The sequence below is a fragment of the Meleagris gallopavo genome, chromosome 8 (genome assembly GCF_905368555.1).
Source record: "Meleagris gallopavo chromosome 8, MGAL_WU_HG_1.1, whole genome shotgun sequence".
NCBI lineage: Eukaryota > Metazoa > Chordata > Aves > Galliformes > Phasianidae > Meleagris > Meleagris gallopavo.
In genome coordinates this window covers 15,373,105-15,395,480 of record NC_139411.1, presented here as the reverse complement: position 1 = coordinate 15,395,480, position 22,376 = coordinate 15,373,105, and the positions used below count along the sequence as shown (strand labels likewise).

The following is a 22,376-nucleotide window of genomic DNA, read 5'->3' as shown; positions in this document are numbered from 1 at the left end:
TACTCATTTGTGTGTTTCCCATCCACAAATCAATCAGAAATATGCTGGATGGTTACAACATCCAACTCAAGACCACCATGCAAGCAATTAATCCGAGAAACATCCATAAAATGATACTTATACTAGAGCTCAGTCTGCAGTCTGATCCTACAGCTGACCCCTGCATCTCCTGTAGGACTCAGGAATTGCTACTTGTGAGTGACATACATCTAGGAAAGAAGGTCTGCTAACACTAGTCCTAAAGTGAGGACAATGAAACTCTCAGGACCCCGAAATTGAACAGACTTTAACATGAACTGGGTTAGTGTTAGAACTGGAGTCTATCCTTAGTGGGTTATACTTGGTTTTCTGACTGATCGGATATTCTGATCTTTTAGTTAATAAGTTGAATGGTTGTACAATGTAGATTTGTATTTGGACTTACTGGAGCTGACAAATTGTTGTTAATACCAGATTTACAAGCAAGGGATAGTAGAGGAATGCAGGCTGAGTCTGGGAAAGAAGACTACATACATTTTAGGTTGTGTCAGGTGCTGTGCCTCATCCTTGCAGTGTAAAGATTTGGACTGATCTTTTGCTAGGATGGGATTGTTAAAAGCCGTACAGCTTAGGACAAGAGGAGTTTGCAGGGCCAGATTTCATACTGACTCCTCTCTGTTCTATAACTGAGACAAGAAGAGGTATTTGGAAAAGGCTCACAGCTGGCACCTCTGTGAATTCCTATCTGGATTTTTATCTGTTGTAGACATAGATCACTGGGCTAGAGCAGAGCAGGATTATGAAATGCTATACTGAGAGTTAACAGGCACAGGCAGAGCTGATTTTTGTATCAGGCTGTGACACCAACCATAATGAAATTTCTTCTTTGTCTTACTAGTAAGCAAGTGTTTTATAACTTGTAGTACCAAAGTTTACATCTCACTTAACTTTTTGCTTTCAGGGCTTTCTTTTTTAATATATAGAAGCTTTAAGGCCAACTTAAGCCCAGGTATTTTTGTTGTCCAGACTTCCTATCCTTTTTTTGGACTCCTTATGTTCTCATGGCTTTAGAAGTTTGTGGTAGTGCTAAACAGCATGTGAGGTAAACAGTACTTGCTTCTGGATGCAAAGAAGGTGACAAACTGCCACACGTAAAGTGCATATCACAAGTTTATTTTTCTGCACAAACAAATAGAAAGTGACTGTAAATTGCAAAAAAAGACAAAACAGAAAAGGAAAATGTCCTTCCAAGAACGGAGACATCAAATCTATTCACCTTTTGGGGTCACGTCTGCCACCAGACAGAGCACTGCTGTGGAACTCCCATTTTCAGAGCACTGATGAGTATCCTCTACGAAGAGGGCCTGGTAGGGTGTGCTGGATATTATAGCAGAAAGGGAGTAAATTCAATCAGAGGAACAATCCTGGATGGCACTGTGCTTGTGTCTGGTGATAAGTGACTCCTCGTCACATCAGTCTCTTTTGAGATAGGTCCTCTCAGCTGCTGCAGGAACTTGAGGTTATCCCTGGCAAGTGTTCCCATACATTCAGAGGGAAGAGACTGACACTTCTGAAGCCAAGATAAACCCTCATAATTGCCATAGCAGCATGCTAGAGAGGAGGGATGATAAGCAGTTTTAAATCAGAACACACATAGATGTCTTCAGATGCTTAACTAGGGGATACTGGGGTATGGCCTACCACTGCAGCTCATAAATTAGCAGGTGGGAGCTAAAACTTGTCCAACAACTGTTTACATCTGTGCTTGTTTAACAGCTGAGGAATTAGAAATTTGGAGAGGTTCAAGTGAATTGTATATGATTCAGCTGTGACCTAGCAGGCAGCCACGTTAGTTTCATGAGCAGACACTAGCAGACCTGCTTGAAGCCAGCAGTTGTCAAGTTTCTTCCCTATAGCTTAGCAGATGCATCTCAGTATTAGTTCTCATCTCACATTACTTGCAGTTACAGGCCTTGTTTGGGGTACTCCACAAGCATTATAGGCCTCATCTGCAGCACCTTCTCTTCTGCAGATCCTGCTCTGTCCTCAGCATAGGATAGATAGCTTTCCTTCCAAACCTGGCTTTGAATCAAGAATGGTAGAGGTGAAATGCAGGATTCCCAGCCTCCTGATTCTTTTCCTTGCACTGATATTTAATATCAGTTCTCCAGTCAGACCTGAATATTTTCCGTCTTCTGTCCGTTACTTATCAGAAGCGATGGACCAAATCCAATTATTCCACTCAGATCCTGTCATGTAACAGTCCACGGTGTTTGGCCATCATCAGTGTATCCTAGAAATCTGGAGAAGCACCATCCAGATACAGGCCAGATGCAATCTCACAAACATGATAAACCCAGACCTCTCTCTCTTTTTCTTATTTTTTTTTTTTCTAGTGGCAAAACAAAATTCCTTAGGTGCTCAGGCCCTGACAACACTTGATCTTTAAGTCCATGAGAGACAGGAACGCTACAGTAAGATTCAGAATTTCTGAGATTATTTCTTCACTGCAGAATTATCCTGAGCACCTTTTCTCTGGTCCACATAACCTCCCTCTACACCTGAGTTCAGTGATACTTTCTGCCTGGGCAAGCTGGTCTGTCTAAGGCTAGTGGCTAAAACTATCAGCCAGTGACAGCCAGCCGGTGCTCCACAAAAAGATTACAGACAAAGCTTTTGCAACACTACCAGTCCTTTAGTTCCTCTCCATAGTTTTTCTAGGAAAATAGAAGACTTCCTTTCCTTGGGAAGAATCACAGAGATTTAGCTTGCTAGGCACCTGGGATTTTTTTCCTGATATGATGGCAATGCAGCGCAGCATAGGATGAGTGAGAAAGTAATGGTGCAAGTCGGGTTTTGTAGTGTGGCTGCTCTCCCTCACCATAGTGAAGTGGGTTCTGGTGGTCTGAGTTAACTCTGCAATGAAGACTTGTGCTAAGACCTCCCTTCTGGGGTTTTCCAGGAAGAAATAGCACCACCTCATCATTTGGAGTTGGCTGCTGCCATGTCATACAACCAGTTGCATCCCTTTTCTTATTAACTCAGGACATTCCCAAAGGTTTTCTCTCCATCCTTTCCCACAGCTGATAGTTTGCCAAGAGAGAATGTAATTGTTTTTCTCCTTCTCCAGCATGATTTTCCTACATTCCAGGGTCCCCATCAGTGAATGCTGCAAACACAGGTCCTCAAAGCAAGCCCAGCCAGACTGTGAAGGATTCAAAGAGATCTGGTAGTACTGTGTATTGCTTTTACTTTTCTCTCATTTTCTCCCTCTCAAACTTGTCCAGGACTAGAGTTGCTAGTGAGATTCTCCAGCCCAATGTGTACTGGTACAAAAGGAGGAGAAAGGGCAGGGATGTATAGACCAGAGCATATGTGATATGCACACGCACATGCAGAGAAACCCTACTGATATCCTGAATTCTTCCTTAGTGAAGGGAATGCTTTCTTCTTATATGCTACTGATCTAGCCTGGGACATTCAAAGAATAACTAGTCCTATTTCCCCAGCACTGCCAGCAGATTGAGCTCTGCATGCACGTGTAAGAATGCAGATCCTCTGGGAATCTCAAAACACTTCAGTTTTTATCAAATAATCTCATGGATAATTAAGTCATTTAGTATGAAATTCCACTGGTGACTCCATTTCTCTGTCTCCCATTCTCCTGCTGAGACTATCTGTAAAGAGGATATATTTTCCAGCTCAACAGTTTTCAGGAAGTTTTATGTAGTGAATCATTTCCAATCTAGCTATATTTCTTTCCTAAACTAAACAAAAAGCTCATGTATAAATGCATATTCAATCCTGCTTCCTTTTAAAGGCAACTTTACCTTTTCCTACACAATCCTTCTTTATACTTACAGAATCTATATCCTGTTCCAGTGGGACCAGTGCTGCAGGGCTTGCTTGGAGCCTACCAGCCATAGCCTGAGCTTAGCTTTGCTGTTTATTTATCTCCAAAATTTAACACTTCCTTCCGTGATTCCTCCAGGTTGTGGTAGCCTAGCAAGTACATTGAAGGCCCCACTGTCAAACTGCTCCCAGACCTTACAGCTGTGTTTAGTGCCAGCTAGATGACACCCTTTCAACTCCAGCCCTGGTGACTAGAGGAACAGGCACCCATAGTCATCCTCCTGCACAGTGCACGCTGCTTCCATGTGTGCGCGCAGACACTCCTGCTCTGCTCCCTTACCTCCTTTCCCATGCCTCTCAGAAGGGGTATCCGGCAGAATTGTACATGGTAGAGCCCACTTCTCCTTTTGCTTCCTACTTAATGCTGTTCTCTGTGTGTGTACATGTGGACATACAAGTGCATGTGTGCAGACTAACAGGCTTTTAAAAAAACAGTTTTATGGGAAAGGTAGGACTTCTGCATTGGAATCCTTTCTTCTAGCAAGGCTTTTGTCCCCTCAAGACTTCTTCATTCAAAGCTGACTCCAAAGGCCTTAGAAGAAAACCACTTCACATCCTCTTGTGAGACAACACCTACAATTCACCTCGCCAGAGGTGGGCTTTGTTGCTATATGTGAGTTCCCAATCCTTGAGTACCACACATGCCCTTTCTGCACATTCTTCCTCCATCTGTAGCCACAGCCATAAGCCTTGTCACGAAGCTGCCTATCCAGGTTCAAAGAGAGGTGGGGGGAGAGGGTGGTGCAGAAGGGGAATAATTTTTTTTTCTCTTTTCTTCATTTTGTGTCACACCACCCCAACGTACTGAGCTGACAAGAAAGACAAAATGAACACTACCTCTGCAGGGCCATGGATGGGATGGGAATGATGCATGCCTCAGTGGTGGCCAAAGCTTGGCCTCCACACATTCGCCTGCATTCCTGTTCTGGCCGCTGAGAATTTGGGCCTGGCCACCTGAAAACGAGAGGCTGAAGCTGGGTTTGGGGAGGGCCCCAGGCTTGCCTGACCAAACTCTGGGGAACTCTGATATGGCTTAGGGGACTGGCTGAGCTCCATCTGGAAGGGTGCTGGTGTAGCAGGGGCAGAAGAAGCCATTTCTGTTCTCCACACGGGCTCATCCAATGTGGTGGCTGAGCGGGGCACAAGCACAGTAGGTGCCAAGCTGCTCGAAGCAGGCATGGGAGCAGGAGTGGAGAAGCGACGAATCTCCTGTGTCTTGGCTGTTTTCACAGGGACCTGCTTGGCTGCAGTGAAGGATGAGCTGGCCTGCTGGCCTGGCTGACCAGGAGACTTCTGAGTGCTGGAGTTTGGGGGATCTCCAAAACAGAACATGGCTGACTTTAATTGATAGGGCTGATGGTGCATTAAATCAATGGCCTTGTTCCCTGACTTCTGGCCAGGTGCCTTTTTCACTTTGCTCTCTGCCTTACTAGCCTGAGACTTGCTGGCTGCCAGAGGATAGAAAGGGGAATGCATTGGGTTGTAAGCTATTGGAGGTGGAGCCCGGATATTGGGTGAATATTTCCAGGATGAAGGCAGAGAAGGGGAAGGTGAAGGGGTCCTGGGCTTGGACTCTGGCTTCGTTGCTGTCTCCACCACATACTTGTCCATGCGGCTCTGGCGTTTGGCAAAGAGCTGTGCCCCCTTGCCTTTAAGCTGAGGCATGTCATGGGCTCCATTTACCAGTCCACCATCTTGCTGCTGAGGTTTAGGAGCCACTGGAGGTGGGGTCTTAAACTTGCGGCCTGAGGACTGCATGAAGTTGCAGGCCTCAGCACCCAGGCTGAGGAAATCCTCTTCAGGCCCAGACTCAAAGCCTGCCCCAAGGTGGTCACCTTTCGGCTTCTCATCCAGGTTCTGCACCAGAGACAGGAGCTCAGGATTGGGGGAGTGCTTCTTTTCCTCAACCTTACTGAACATGGGTTTCTTGTTGCCCCGCCGGCGAGCCTCCTGCAGAATGCCTGTGCGGGGAGCTGGCACGGCAATCCTCTGCTCTCTGGAGGTTAAGGGCTCAGAAGGAGGCCGTGGTGTTGCTGCTGAGTTGGCAGAAAGCTGCATTGGCAGCGGGGAGGTGCTTACCGTGTGCTGTGCTGGTGCTGGGCTAATATACAAGGAAGAAGAGGCTGTTCCAGGGACTCGTGGCTGGGATGCTGCAGAGGCCGCCTCCCCTCCTGGCTTTGAGGGAGTTGACAGGAATATAGAGGCAGTGGATGTCCGTGCAGGGCTGGCAGAAGGCTTGGTCTCTGGAGCGCTTCCTCCAGCTCGTGGCTGTGATTCTAGTGGTGTTGTTGGCCTGCCTGGTGCAGGAATATACAGAGATGTGGAGGAGCTCACTGGACCACGGTGTGTCGGTGCTGCAGCACTGGCAGGTGTTCCTGGAGCCAGAGATGAGGAAGGGGAGATCACCGTGCTTTGTCCACCAAGGCTTTCACTAGTTTTTTTGGGTGCAGACGGCCTGAAGATGACTGAGGATGTTGCTGGGCGTTGGCCAGAAAAACCAGGAGTGAAGGGCCGTGCAGATCTATTGAACATACTAGTGCTTGAAGAGAAGGGGTCAGGTGTGCCTGGGGGGTGTGGGAAGACAGTGGGGCTGGGGGGAGCCAGGACCTGAGTAAGTGTGGTGGCTGGCATCTTGCTGGGCACTTGCACACCTTCCAGATGGATGCTGAGGGGCACACTGGCTGTCTTCTGTGGCACAGGCATATCTCCATTCACCATGCCCGGCTGTGGCTGGGCAGCTGGGGTGAGCTGGGGGCTCCTCTGTGCAGGGACTTTCTCCACTGTGTACTTCCCTGCCCGTTCTCTCTGCTGTTCAAATAACCGTGCTCCTTTACCCGAGGCTTCACTCAAACCTTTTTGCTTCTCTCCTTTCTGCTCAGAGTCTGACTTGGACTTTTCAATGTCCAGGTAAGTGTTGTCCCAGTCGGAGTGATTTGTTAAGCTTCGGGCATCAGAGAAACCTTCCTCGTCAAATTCAGACTCACTAGTTGGAAAAATTCCGTCTTCCTCCTCGTAGGAACGGTCTTCGTCGACGCTCCCAAAGCTCACTAACGTATATTTCTTAGCCCTCTGTCTGCGCTTCTTGAACATCAACACCCCCTTGGAGTGGGGGTTGGGTGCGTCTGTCAGCAGGGATGCAATGGTTCTGCACTTGGTTTTGGCTTCTTTCACGTTCTTCTCTTGGATACTCTCGTGGCGGTGGAGCTCTGCAAGAGACAGAAAGACAAGCTCAGAGTTCCACAAGAGGCTAGATGGGCAAAGATGGGCAGTGATATGGCTATAGGTATTCTAGTGCTCAAAAAAGGAGACATACTGACACCATCTGCCCTACCTTTTTTGTCCAACCTTTGCCGATAAGCATCGTTTGTAACTGCTGATAGAAACCCAGGTCAGTTTCCACTTTCCATGCAAACACTATCAGTGAAGTTTCTATGGGTGCAGAAAGAGAACTGCCTTTGCTTCAAAGGATGGTTTCTGTTTTCTGGTCAGATCTGGGACTTCCTAATTCTGCAGCATGTGGACTGTATCTCACAGTGTGTTTGCAATTTGTGTCCTTGATCCTGGGAATCTGGAGCATTTACTTATCACCCTGTTACTTATCATCCTGAAGGTGGAGCCCTGCGATATGCAGACCTTCCTCCTACCATATGGAGGATTCCTAGGAGCAAGCAGTTCCTCTAGGGGTCTGGAGAGCAGCCATCAGTACTGTTAGTTTAGATGTGTGTGTGCAACAAGAGTCATAGTTTTTAGGTGCACAGCAGGAACAGCTGGTGCCTGGGCCCTGCAGTGCCAGTTCTAGTCTCTGTCTTACATCAACACTGTGTGCAGTGACTCACTGCTCCCTGCAGCAGTCCTGCAGAGCAGGAGTCATGCTTTTACCCTTGCTGCAGTCCCTTGTCTGTGCCCCAAGCCCAGCAAGGAAACAGACCATTTGCTCCTGAGCAAGAATCCCAGGACTCTATGACTGATCAGCCAGCCCAGAAGGAATCTACTTACACAGGCTTGCCTGGAAAAGCTGACACCTGTTGGGACACTGGCATGAAAGTGCAGGATAATCGTTTTCCATCTGCTCTGCCAGTCCAGTGGACAGCAAAGCCCCAGGGAGGAACACTGTGTTCTTTACCCCATGTGTAGGGAAAGCACGGTGTGAGCAAGATTCAACAGAAAACCAAACTCAGCTACCCTAAGGAAAGCACGGACTTCCCTGTAATCGGTATTCAAGTGACAGAAATCAGCACTAACCTTGCAGAGAAAAAAGGCAGAGCAAACCCAAGCTGCAGGATAATCTCCAGTTTCTTTCATTTTATCGTTTTCTTTAATCCCATTGTCTTTTTCCCAGCATGGGAGTACAGATGAGAAATCCATCCACTGTCTGCCTCTAATTGCCAAAAAACTGCATCACTTTGTCCAGCCTCTTGACTGTTTTATCTCAGAGCATTCATTCAGTGGGGACTAGCTAATGTGGCAGAGCTACTTGCATTGGGCAAGACCCCAATGGAGGGAAGGAAGAAGGAAGAGGAATTTATCTGGGAAGGACACGAGTTTTCCTGAGGGCTGCAGATACTCCCCAAAACCTGGCTAGGCGCTACAGGTGTGGTAGGTTCTATACTGCATTAGTGTAACCAGAGCAAAAAGAGCTCTCATAGTTCATGTTGAAAACAAAGTGTCAATTTGCAGAGCAGTCATCCTTGCAGAAGCTTAAGATAAAGCCAAAGGAAGACTGATCTCAAGGCTTGCAGCCATTCACAGCACATGCTGCTACCCTGTGATTTCAGCAAGGGCACCTGTTCTGTTTGTGATTACCTTAGCTGGATGCTCAGTCCACTCCTCCCCTTTGCACCAAGAAAGCTAGAAGAAGCCAAATCAGTTCTGACCTGAACAAATGGCTCATGATTTACACTTGCATTTGGAGGGTAAAGGCTCTTTGAAAAACTTTCCTTGCATATTGACTCCACCTTGCTGAACCAAGACTAACAGTGTCCAGGATTTTGTGGAGACTTAGTGCTATTCAGGACAGTTGTGGACTTCCCTCAAAGATCAGCTGTCCATGATGGAAATTAATTACAATCCCTGAAGGTCTGTTCACTCCGCGTAGAAATCTGCATGCTTGTGCCAGGGGAGGCTGGGTGTTCCCAGTGGAGGAAACAAGACGTTTCTTTCTTTCTACAAGCATCCAGTCACTACACCTCACCAGACTCGTATTTTGCTTCTACATTTACAAAGAGGAAGAGCATTGCTACAGAATTTAAATCACATTCAGGCTATGTAAGTTCTATGCACGTGACTCACAGGAGGACACTGTGCATCGGGAGCTAACAGCTAGGGAGCTACACCATCCAGAGTGAGTGCCTGAGCCCCTTTCGACACCAGTGCACTGTGAAAGGGTTCAACTCTACAGTGTGGGCAAGCAAATACTGTGGATAGTCTTGGTTATGCCTCCACCAACAGCTGGGCCAGACTCAGCATTAAAATCTACATACAGCTTCCTTAGGATGTTGGTCTGAACTACTCTATGCTATGAAGCAGCTGGAAACGGAGGCCCTGAGACTTGCTCTCAGGGCAAGACCTGAGACTTGCTTCCCTTTTCTCCCTACTTTTCTTCTTATCAAGATTAAAGTGCAGAACAAATTACAGCCATTCTCCCAACAGAAAAAATGATCACGGTATTCAAGCTACAATCTCTCACAATGGTTTAAGAAAAAAAAACAGAATCTTCCTGAGATGACTTGTTGGAAAAAAACAGGAAGAGTGAAAGCAGAACAGAGAAATTAATGGGGAACAGAGAGGTGTGGAAACGAGAGAGGAGAAGAGAGGGGAGGAGAGGAGAGGAGAGGAGAGGAGAGGAGAGGAGAGGAGAGGAGAGGAGAGGAGAGGAAAGGAGAGGAGAGGAGAGGAGAGGAGAGGAGAGGAGAGGAGAGGAGAGGAGAGGAGAGGAGAGGAGAGAAAGAGGAGAGGGAGAGGGAGAGGAAAGGAAAAGGAGAGGGAAAAGGAGAGGAAAGGAAAAGGAGAGAAAAAGGAGAGGAGAGGAAAAGAGGAGGAAGAGGAGAGGAGAGAAAAAGGAGAGGAGAGGAGAGGAAAAGGAGAGGAAAGGGAAAGGAGAGAAAAAGGAGAGGAGAGGAAGAGACAAATGAAAAAGAAAAAGAAAAATGAGGAGACACCTGTACCTGCATAAGGCTGATCCAAGCTTGAGAAGGCAGAGTCCAGACCTGGAGAGCTGGGCATGTCACAAAGCCTGTTTAATTCACAACTCCCCATAAACAGAGAGAGGCAATTGGAGAGAAGCAAAGCAGCTTCCTGCTGGATCAGAACCAAAAACTCTGAGGTGTCCAAGCCCTTTGCTATCAGTTCCACAAGCCTTTTAAAGCCTCTCTTTTGTCTCGTAGGCATTGCTGCCAAAAGCCATGAGGTCACTTTGTCTATTTTTGTCTTCTTAGTTTCATCACTGAGCAGTGTGATGGACATTGTCACCTGGCACTTAAGCATTCTCCTTTTTTTCTCCTCCCTCCAATCCCTGGGAGAATAACCTGTTCTTTTTTGTCTTAAAACAAGAAAATATTCTCTCTGTTCCCGCTGCTTCTGTGGTGCAAGCTTCAGGCTAGTTTCTAACTGGTACCTCCACAGACCCTTCAAATAGATGAGGCTAACAAATATCCAACACAACAAAGTAGAGAAATCCACCCAGGATGGAAAGAAACTTTCCTTCTCTGAACCCTCAGGGAGCACCCAGCTTCAGGCAAATATAAGGAACAAAAGAAGATGAGGAAAGGCTTTCTTTTCCTTTATACATCAACTTCCTTTCACATCTCAGGAGTATCAGCTCATGATACCGATTCCTGTCGTATGCCAGGACTAAGAGACATTTGACAGAGGAGCATTAGGATACTAAGTACCTGTAGTGAAGTGTTTGACTGAATTAAAATGGCAAAGGCTGTTACCTACAAGGAAGAGTGTGGCTATGCTCATGGAGGGCGATGAAGGGTTTGGAGACCAAGTGTTTTGGCAGCGCCATTCAGAGCTCTGGCACCAGAGGCTGAGAAGTGATGAAAGACAAGATGATGATAGTAAGAACTGGGGTGGACAAAGAAAAAGGGAACAGAGAGTGCTGGGAATCTACAAATCTCTGAGAACATCATCTCCAGTGATAGTGAGTCTAGAAAAAGGAAGGTCTGGCCATAGAATCATAGAATCATAGAATCATAGAATTATTACAGTTGGAAAAGACCTCAAAGATCATCTTGTCCAAACATCTACCTCCTGCCAAAACTACCCTCTAAGCCCTGCCCCTCAAATGCCACATGATGCCTCCTAAAATCCATTTGCCATCGCTGAATGCCAGGAAAGACGATTTCCTCAGGCAGTGTTATTGTAATAGAGACATGTCATGCCTCATACAAGGCTTTTACAGCAAAAGCAGTAAAAGTGACTCAGTTCCTTCTTCTCTGATTAATATTTATATACACAGGGATACAATCTCTTTGAGAAAATCTTGTTGAATCTGATATATATATAATATGCAATTGGAAATCAAAATATAGCTCTATATTGCTGAAAAAAAATAAGAACATTCAAATGGATACAACAGTAGACAGAAAGATTATGAAACTCTCCTGAATTATGCTGACATGGTGGAAAATTTCTATAGAAAACATTTTGTTAACTTTTAAAGCACTCAAATTTTGTCTGAAGTTCTGCTGGAATAATCTACAAAAAATAATCTATTAGCCAAAGCCTACAAAGACTTTTCTGTGCCCTAATTTAGCTAAAGCCCACTGAAGTGGAATGAATTAAGTTACTAATTACAGTAAAGAAAAGTGCAAAAGCTATACATTTTTTCAGGATAAGGACCCATTACAGAAAGGAATTTTAATGAATACTCAAGAAAACTACCGAACAAGCAGGCTTATACAATGTCAAGTAGTGTTTGTTTTCACTAGGAAATAAGGCTGGTAAATTTTATTACTAAAGACCACATTTTAGAAAAGCCAATACCAAGGCTTTTCTAGAAAATAAGGATGCTGCTAATTTCAGAAATTAAAAAAATATTTATGTGTGGTGAAATTCTACTTTATCTACTACCTTTCCATATGGGATCAACTAGAATTTTATTCTTCTAGCTATTTATGTTAGACAAGGTCATTTTTCCATGGCTAATGTTGCAAGTATCTCAGTAAGTCACTGGAGGATATAGACATTTCATGCTCTTCATACCTGGAGTCCTTTCAAAATAGGATTTTAATAGGTTATATGGGCTTTTCAAGTATGTCTCTCTCAAAAGCCAGTCTTTAAAGTTATGCCAATGATTGAATTGCAAAGAATAAGGAAGGAGACTATATATTCTTTTACTTAAAAGTTGTGGTATAACTCTGGGGGCACAACATTTATTTCTCATCCTTGTATCTTTGCGTACTTTTATCACATATGCTATGCAAACTATAAGGCATAAGTACTGGCTTTTCTTCCAAATTAGCATGCTACAGACATTCAGTCTCACAACATTTAAGTCTATCTATCAACTGTTTAATGTATAATTTAGTACTTAGCAAACCAGTATGTTTTCTGGTTGGTGATTGAAAGAGTTCCAAGTGAGACACTGCCCCATTACAATGCCCTGGTTTTAGAAAAAAAGAAATTAAGCTTTTCTGCAGGTGAATTTACAGCCACGGGAAAACAAACAAACAAACAAATAAATAAACAAACAAACTTAGTGGATTTTGGACCATTTATAGTCATTCTTTGATTCCCACACTGCTACAGCAGAACCCTGCTAGGCTGAGAAGGTTCATGCTATGCATGGCTGCAATTAGTTTGTGTATTAGTCTCATGGTATCCTGCTGGAGATCTGAATAGTTTGTTCACTCAAAAAAATCTCCCTTACATGATAGAGAGTTTGTGTTGGTTTTTTTTGTTTTTTTTTTTTTTGTTTTGTTTTTCCTGAGCTGGATGGAAATGTGTCCTCAGTGCAAAAGGCAGCATACATGGTCAGCATTCCTATGCTGCCATCTCACTCTAAGGCCCTGGATATTCCCTACACAGTCTTCTACAACAAGAGTGCCAGGACAGCACCTGTTGAATGTACTGGTGAATCTTGCATTTTTAGCCTGATTAACCAAGAAAGGTTTATGCAGTCATGCTTTACATCTTTTGATCTATCTGATTCATCCTAATAGCTTTTGAGACCATTTGTTAATTTTAGTCAAAACTCACAAAGCTACAAAGCTCCTTTGTGTTCGCATGAAAAGAGGTGGCTGGACAGAGACAGACCCCCCATAGGAAGCAAAAAGCCTGAGTGTGGTCTTAATTGGGCATCAAAAAATGAAAAACACACAAAGGATTAGGAGTTCCCATATGAGAACCATCAGGCAGATTCGCATCTACTACAGAATGAGATATCAAATCTGAGACACAAATTAAAAGGTCACCAGGATCTGTTAATTCTGCTGCTCACAAATTGATGTCTGACAGCAGGATAGTACTGATTCATCGTCTCTTTGTCCTTCAGTGTTTCCAGCATGCACACTGGTAATAAAGAGAAGCATATGTTCACCATCTGTGCACTTGATTAATCCTGTGGCACGTGTCATACATTCTTACTATCTAATTGATTTTAGTCCCTTTCTGCAACCTGCCAAGCTCCCATCTCATTCTAAAAATCCAGCCTTCCACAAGACAACTATATGTACTTTCCATGCTTTATGACAATTTCTGATTAACACATCACAGTCTCTACTCAGTCCTCGGGTCATCCATTAAAAATGGTTTTATTGCCATTTGCTATTACTGCTTGATAGATAAAACACATTCAAGAGAAATAAAAATATTTTAAAAGCTTCACTAGGAAGAGTTCGCTGTTCAAAATCAGATACAAAGGCCTGAGAACAATTCTGATCTCCTCAATCCAGTTAAACCACCTCCCATCCCAATGTTCCCCACACACCTGGGTTTCTGAGGGAAGAAAGAGCAGAAGAAAGCTGCAAAGTGTCTGAGCCAGGTCCCAGTTCTGAATAACAGCAGTTTAGGGACTGCAGGTTGTCCCACAGCACATGCTGCCTGTTCTGTCTAGGTGTAGCCAGAACACAAGATCCTCTAACACAAGAGAGGAGGGTTGGGATTTTTAATCATCTGTCTTTTCACCAGTCATATAACATTGAGGTGGAGAGGACATTTGATTGACATATGTTCATGTTCAAAGCTCCATGGGTGAAAATATAGAGGTAGCCCCGCTGGATTTAGAAGCCAAGTGAAACACTACTACCAACTTAGCCAATTAGCTAACCTGACATCATGAGCCATTAATAGTTATGTTTTCTGTTCTATTCTTAGCCAATTGTGTGGTCACCTTACAGTAGTCCCATCTCATCCATATTTCTCTAGTTGGAAAAGTCATGTGGAACCATATCAGATATCTTACAGAAGTCAACACATGCTATGTCCACCTTATTTCTTCAGCCACAAAGTATGTTACCTTACTGAACAAGTCACTGACTGGTTTCTTTTTTTCATTTCATTACTGATCATTTTGTTTTCCATGAAGTGTGTTCAAAATAGTTACTTCATTCAGCTAACTGAACCTAAACATTTTTTAGTCATCACCAAAACCCATATCTATAAGAAACGTGACGTTCTTGGTCTTTTTCCCTGAGTCTCTACCCATTATTTGGAAGTACTAACCAAGAGCTGAGGGTCATTCTGATACAATTTTCAGTGATTCCTTACATTTTACTTCTAGGGAGAATAAGATTTAGACTTGTCTTTTCAGTATACTCAGTACATCAAGGTCTGCTGAATTTTCTCCCCCTTATTCCTGCTTCCCTTTCCATTATACTAAGGGCCAGTTGCTTGGTTAACATCAGCAGTAGATACGCTTATGACAGTAAAGCTTTACAGATTTCACAACAAACTGATCTCTCTTCCTGTGATGGATTGAAGGAAAACTGAAGAATGATATCTGTCAGATTGATGTTTTTCTCCTCCCTACCATTAATTTTGTCTTATTGAGCAATGACTCTGTTATTTAATTGCCCTTTGTCAAAGTCCATTTATGACTCACCCTTTTATGCCTTTCTTTCCCACATCACTATCATTTTTTCTCATTTCACTGTTGCCACTGAGTAATTTTGCCTACTTGTCCCCATGTTTTTAGTGAGTCCAGTGTAACTTCAGATATGATGGAAACAACATTGGACAGGAAGAGGGATTCTTGTTGCCTGTTTGCATTATAATTTCTTCCAATTCAACTCCGAAAATCCTGGAACCTAGCAATTATTGGGCAAATTCTGCCCAAGGAGCTATTACATCAACCATGAAAATAACACCTCTGTGCTTGTGGTAGAAGAATATAAGCCAAAGGTATGAACTCAAATGCCATACTCAAACCTAAAACCGGATAAAAAGTGTTCCAGATGCACAGCATTGCTCTCACTGCTGTCTTTGTTAATAAATATATTTGAAGAAAAAAAAAAAAAAAAAGAATGTTAATACTGAGAGATTCATAAGCAAAGGCAGCAAAGGCATATGACTAGATTGCATACAACAGTGTATGTAAATTGATTTCCCTAGTGAAGGCAATTTCCAGGTCAATGCATGATGAAGTGAGATCAGACCCTTCATCAGTGATTCACTCACGGAGGTTGTTGTCCTTGTTTCCCTAGTGGTTGGCTGCTTTCTGGGTAGCAAGGGCCAAGGGCTATTCAACATTGCTTCATACTGCAAGGAGCAAACTTCCTGTAAGATCAATAGTTCAGGTGATTAATTTTAAGCTCCTGGGCCAAGTAAAGTGTTTTTCTGCTCTATTTCTAAATAGAAAGGATGGAGACCTAAACTTTTGGGTCTTCTACATTGCAGAGAATTGCAAAATGATTAAGCTAGCCTACCAACCATGTAGCTGCAATTATCAGTCACAGCTGTTGAAGGTGAAAGCCAAGTAGAAAATGTGGTGCAGTAAGTTCAAACTGCCATTCAGATACTTTATCTTCTTCACAACTCCTGTGACCCGTATGCATTGTAATACGCTGATAGCTGGCTTGTTGCTCTCACACTCTCTGCAGAGAAATGTGGCTACGCTGTTACCAGAGGTAATCTGTAAGACCCTCCAATGAACAGGCAACTTATAAATAAGTATCCTATCTCATCAAGTGATGCTGCTGTACATCCGCTTCAAACAAGAATGATTTCCTTTTCTGATACAGAATGTAGCAACTTTGATGAATCTGCTCTTGCAGTCAGGCCCATATAAAGCAGAAGAGGAAATTTCCCCACCCATTCTTCCCTCCCTTCCCCTGCCGTATATGGAAAGGCTCTTGAGTCCTAGGAATTAAAAATAGTCCAGAGGATAAGCTTAAATTGAGATATTTTGAAGCACTTCTTGCACTGACACAAATTCCTATGTGATAGCAAGTTAGGACCAGACTGCTGTCCTGGTATGCTTGTCTTCTGACAGCAACTGGTGTCTGCTGTTATGAGAAAGCCTGAGCCCATTGCACGTGGGAGACAACTGAAGATTGAGGGTGAGAATACAGTGCACCTTAGAGAGGCAGCTCTGGCTACAGAATGATCCCAAGCCTTGTTATATCTTCCTTTCTTTTTGCATTATCCAAACAGCACAGAAATCATATCAGGAAGAATCTGGACTGGCCCGTTACAATGAGGATAAATGGAGATCCTGAAGATACCCAGTGTCTCCAAGGATTAATTTATTTAAAATGGGCAAATTTCTTCTTTAGTGAAAAAGAAACACATTTCCACTTTTGTTTATCCAGACTAGGCAACATACTGGTTATTCACAAGTACGAATGCTCTCCTGTAGTTCATTTGAAGTACAGCAGAGTCTCCATTTGCTGGTTGTTCTCTTGCCCTCCTGAGCAAAGCATTAGGGTGCACAGTAGCCACTGGGTAGCAATGAAAACTGAAGTCTTATTATTTGTAGGGCAAGTTACTCACACTTCGAGGGTATGCAGCTCCCCCCTCTACCCCACCAGTCTCCATCAGCAATACTCTGAGTGAGTTTTGAGCAGGCATGTCTCTGCCTGTGTGTCCTCTGGGGAGCTGGGATGATATAGGTGCTTATTCCAGACTTTGGGAAAAAAAAAGGGTCAGTCACAATATGCAAATTGTGATAGAGCAAGAACTTTGAAAAGAGACAGGCTCAAATCTGTTGCCTGAAGAGACTATAAGCCCTTACACCTTCTGGAAAAGGAGAGCTACAATACAGCAGCTGACTATACATGGGGTATCCTAAGGTGACACCACTAACTGCTGAACCCCCCCCCCCCCCGTGCTGCTTTTGTTCCATCACATCCTCTGCCAAATCCTTGTTCAGGCTGTTTGTAATTGCCACTACACTATGTTCTGCTCCTGGGGTCAAACTGTTGGCTACAGTGAGTAAGTGAGCTACATTTGTTTTGTGTTCCTGCTGTTCAAAGCAGACATCAGACAGCAGTGTCACCTCTGGCAATTGCCAGATGATTTACAACAACATAGTACGGAAATAAACTGTGGTTGTCAAAAATTGGTAAATTTGATGCAAAAAAAAGTGTGTGCTGAAAAAATGTGAAAATTAACAGAAAATGAGCCAGTAACAACCAGAGAATAAAGACTGATAATCTTTCGTGATGAGGGTAGGAAAGAGAATGAGGGAAATATGGGAAGCATTTTGTAGTTTCGCTAATGTTCTCGGGTATGCAATCAATCCAGATCAGAAATCTGCAGTTCTGTTTGCCTGAGGTACAGGAAGAGATAAGAAAGGGAGAATGTAGCTTAAGAATGACAGTGAAAAGTTAAAAAGAATGAATACAAATAGAAAGAGAAAAAAAAAAATTGGAGAAAACATCACAACAAGCATGAGAAAGCTGTATGAGTACATTCTAGAAAAGAAAGGTGAGGAACCAGTTGGTTGACAGATCCAAAAAAAAAAAAGAAAAAAGAAAAAAGAAAAGGAGTTACTCATATTCTTACAGCGTAGTGGTGGAAGCCATAACGAAAGTGAAGATCAAAGAATCATAGAATCATAGAATGGCCAGGGTTGAAAAGGACCATAAACATAATATAATTTCAACCCCCTGCCATGGGCAGAGTCACCAACTACTAAACCAGGCTGCTCAGAGCCACATCTAGCCTGGATGGTCAGGCCAAAGCAAGGAGCATGGGCACCAAAAGGCAAACATCTGATTAGGTAGTCAGAATGGTCTTTAAATGTCTCCTGTGTCTATATCAAGTTCTAGGCTCCTGTGATTGATCATCTAAGTCAGAGCTCTCTTCATAACTCTGTTTTTAATAAGTTGTTTAGCTTCTAAACCATGAGCTTGGTTTTGTGTTCTGGTTTGGCAAAAGCCAGAAGTTCCCCTGTCCCAGAGTAGGCTACTGTGATTTGTATACTGCTAAGAGAGGGCAGAGAAACAGAGCTTTAAACTCCTCTGGCTCTGGCTCTGGCTCTGGCTCCATGGGAGCCTGGAGCAAGTGTAGGAGCTAAGGCAATTCATGTACAAACATCCTTGCAAGGCTGCATCTTTCTGGCAACGGCTGCAGTTCCTCCAACGGATGTGGCATCTCTACAGGCAGTCCCTTTGCAGGAATCAGTGCCTCTCTGCAGTCCCACACCCTCCTGTGTTTCTTCCAGAGGTAGCTCTGCTCACCGCATACTGAACACCTTTCATACCTCTTCATTCCTTGCTTCTTTCCTTCCTAGACTTACTGGCTATTGACGATAAATTTTTTTTAATGGCTACTGTAGTCCAGCATAATTGAGACAGAGTTTTACACTCACACTTACTGCCAAGATGCCTAACTCAAGAAAAATCCAAGCTGGCATTGTGAATTGCAATCCATGGCAGAACAACTCTTACATAAGGACGCTCATAGCCAAAGATGATCCCGAAGGGGGATGAGGGGTAGAAGGAGTGATAGGAGAATAAAATACAATCTCAGTCTCTAATGTTTCTAGGAACCCTACCTCTCGCTGGCATCGCAGTTGCATCACCTTCTGCCATGGGGTATTATTTTGCCATCAGAAATGTTCTGCATTGAATACCTGGTTTTCCTGGGAGCCTTCTGTGCTGACACTATCCATGGAAATAAGCCTTGATGTAAAGCATTTGCTCATCCACTGCTAGGACTATCAGATGGCAGGGAGCAGCTGAACATGCCTTTCTCACCATTCACCTCATGCTTGTACATTATTCAAATGGGGAAAAAATAGCTTCATCGTCAGAGAGGCTGAAACTGCTGCTTTCTTTGCTCTTCTAGGAAAAGTGAATGTTATAGACCAGGAAGAACTACTACAAGGCACCAAGTCAGTTGTACTGCCAAGCAGGACATAAAGCACTCAACTGAGTCTGTCCTCAACACAGAGCAGAGCAGATACAGCCTAGATTTGACAGTTACCTCTAAAGGACCAAGAAAAAGAGGAAAGAGTGGTGTAACAATAGCTTTGAAATATTATCTGGTCTAGGGAAAAGATGTCTAGTGTTTGAAGCAGAGAACCGGAAGTTAGAATCTGTGTGTTTTATTTCTGATTTGGTCTAATAACTTTTCTATGTCTCAGTTTCCCCGTCTGTTCTACAATTAAGTCAGTTTTTTGAAACCTGCTTAATTTCTAGGCTCAGAGAAGTATAAATTAATCATTTGACTGAAATACTCGTATGAAAAAAAAAAAAAAATTACCTCTTATTTGATATTATTGGCTAGATCGCCACTGTGAAGTCGAATAACATCTTACCCTGTCATCATGTTTGAGTTTGAAATACCATAAATAGCAGAAACCAGGAAAGATATTCACAACTGAGGTCACTTTCTGGTCCATCACCCAAGAACTACGCTAAATTTTTTAGTGTTTTATTCTACCTGGAAAGGTCTCAAGAGATACCCACCCTACAAGGAACTGTCAGATTAACTGATTTACCAGCTCCCACCTATATTTGCTGCCAGTACTTCAAGTAGATAGATTCTACCCTAGCTGCTACATGGCTGATTGTGTGGCTGGAGCTCCTAGAAGTGACTCCTGGACCCTAGGCCCTTTTTCTCATCTAGTGCTTGGGACATCCTGGGTCATCCAGACCCCAGTGGCAAATGTGCAATGGGAAACTCCTGTCTCTGCAGGGCCGACTTGGTTTCTTCACAAGCTAGAGGAGCTAACCCACTTGACATTTGCAGGAACGAGGAGTTTGGAAGGAGATCAAGCACAGGAAGAGGGCAAGGATGAGTGGCAGGGTACAAAGGACTTACTAGCCTGCTTGGCTTTCTCCGTGTATGTGGTGGTTAGATCTTCATCAACTGGGTGCTCCACTGGCCCCACCATGGGGATGAGATGGCGTTCCGCTCGGATAGCCTTGGTGGCATGGGGTAGGAGCATCGCCTCTGGAGAAGGCTCACGACCCTCTGTTGAGGACGGCCGCAACTGTCCCTCACTCTCTGAGAAAGGGGTGTCTGCACGGCTGCCGGGTGGGCAGGCAATCTCCCTCTTGGCCACCCCACTGCAGCTGGCCTCCTTGGCTTCCTTCTGCATGGCAGCTTCTGGCAAGCTCTCATAGCCGCTCTGCTCAGACAGGGACACCTCATCCTGGGGCAAATCTGCTTTGCTGTTGGTGCTGTCTGGTGGGGAGCGTGGGGACTTCTTGCGGGCTCGGCGGTGCTTCTCCTGAGCCACGTTGTCTGCATCACTGTCAGTCTCACCGTAGTAGGCCTCACTATCCGGTGGGGAGGTGAGGCTCTCCAGGTGCCTCTGTGGCCTACGGGGCTGTGAGGGCTGCGTGGTGGCTGGGGCTCCTGCCGGACCCGAGCTCAAGAGCTGTGCCGTGGGGCTGAGTGGTGATGGTGGGGAGAGCACTCGCTGCCCTGGGGAAGGGGAGCGCTGAAGCCGCGGGCCAGTCTGGTCCCCACCAACTGTCCTGTGGGAAGAAGGAAAAGCAGTGAGTGAGGTCTGGTTGGTGAGGGGAACTGGAAGGAAACTGCATGTGAGGAAGGAGCCCGCTGGACAGGGAAGAATGGAGGCTGAGCTGATGTTTCAGGTGTCTTTTGTGTGGGACAGATATCTACAGTGCAGACACTAAGGGCAGACTCATCTCTCACATCAGCTGTGTGCTCTCATCCCGAGTTTCTGCTTCATGACCTCTTCGGAAACCAAATCTTAAATACTCAAAATCAGTTTGATTCTGAACCACACAGCTGGGTTGGGGAACTTTTTCCCCTTGCCAGAGTCATGAGGATTCATTAGAATTATAAAGGAGCCCCAAGTATCTTCCTTCTGAGCATGCTTACTGGGAAGCTAGGTAGACAACATTGCCTCTGTAAAGGTGTGGGTTCGTGATATCAATTGTTTGTTATCCCACCTCTGAACTGTGAAAAATGTATATTCATGTCAAATGTAAATCTTGGTGGAAGCTAACTGTGGGGCAATTCTCCTGACAGTTTATTTATTTTAATAATATTTATATTATGAATTCCTACTGGGGAGAAAATGCAAAGCTCCCCAGGCAAAACAGAGATGTTCTTTCTTTTCTTTAAATACATAAGCAGATAACTGAAAATCATTGCTGCTTATAAGCTATTTTCTGTTGTTCTGCACTATCCATTCAAGCCTCAATCTTCCTCCTGTCTCTTTACAAACATCCCCCAGCAGAAATATATATATGACCTTGCATACTGCAATCCTCCAGCTACCTGTCCTCTCTAAAACGAACTGATTGATGTTGTCCCTGGGAATACAGATATGAAGTGTTGATAAAGATGTGTTGAGAAAGCAATATTTGATGAGTTCTCTGCTACACCAAAATGAAGCCAACTTTATTTATTGGTTACGTTATTCTCAATCCATCTAATATTGGCTCCCAGAGGGCTGATCCATGCATCCTGTGAGAAGCCTGTCACTTTGCTAATTCAAAGTGTGCTGATTTTGGCCCAAAGAATTTGCCTAGGCACCTGTTGGCTGCAGATGTGCTCCAAAGGGGTGAGATAAGGCCTTGGCTAGGGACCAGGCGCTATTCTGGCCACCCTGTTCAGGGCTCACTCATCCCAATTCATCACAGTTGGCTGACAGAGTGAGCACATCAGAAGGCACCGGCACCTTCCCTGTAGCCAAGGGAAGTAGCCTACATGCCCCTGCTTTCCTTCCTTCTCTGAGCACTGCTCTCCTTGACCCCCAGAGTACAGATGCCAGCAAGCAGGGTGGTTCTCCCTTCTCTTTGCTCACGGTGCTCTCTCTTCTGAGGGCTGCAGAGAATTATAGCCCCCACATCCCTTCACCAGGGTCTTATTTCCTGAGGGCAGATTCTGTTTTGGTGGTAGTGTGAACTAGTTAGGTCCTCACACAGCTTTGCTGCCTTCATCTTTACCTGATTGATTTACAGGTTGGCCCTCATCTAATATGCTCTGAAGCACTGGGCTAGCTTTCAAACAGGTCGAAACAACAAAGTTACTGGGATCGTTTGTATGCCTAAAATTTGATCCTTGTTTCTAATATTCTGCTGAACTGGAAAGCTCAGCAGAGATACATCTTT

The 22,376-nt window shown here is 44.3% G+C and overlaps 1 protein-coding gene across 2 annotated transcripts in view; it reads right to left on the bottom strand.

Annotated features, from left to right (window-relative positions):
• Positions 1–1,131: 1,131 nt before the first annotated feature.
• Positions 1,132–22,376, bottom strand: part of SYNPO2L (synaptopodin 2 like) — a 34,508-nt gene continuing 13,263 nt past the window's right edge. Inside the window, exons 3-4 of one of the 2 annotated variants that reach the window (XM_003207976.4) lie at positions 20,107–20,768; positions 1,132–7,097 (exon numbers count right to left, since the gene is read on the bottom strand). In XM_003207976.4, the coding sequence (XP_003208024.3) occupies positions 4,768–7,097; positions 20,107–20,768 (2,992 nt within the window). In that variant the 3' untranslated portion in view covers positions 1,132–4,767. Of the gene's footprint in view, positions 7,098–10,055; positions 10,369–20,106; positions 20,769–22,376 lie in introns of those variants that run through there. The other variant, XM_085229918.1, reaches the window with a different exon arrangement.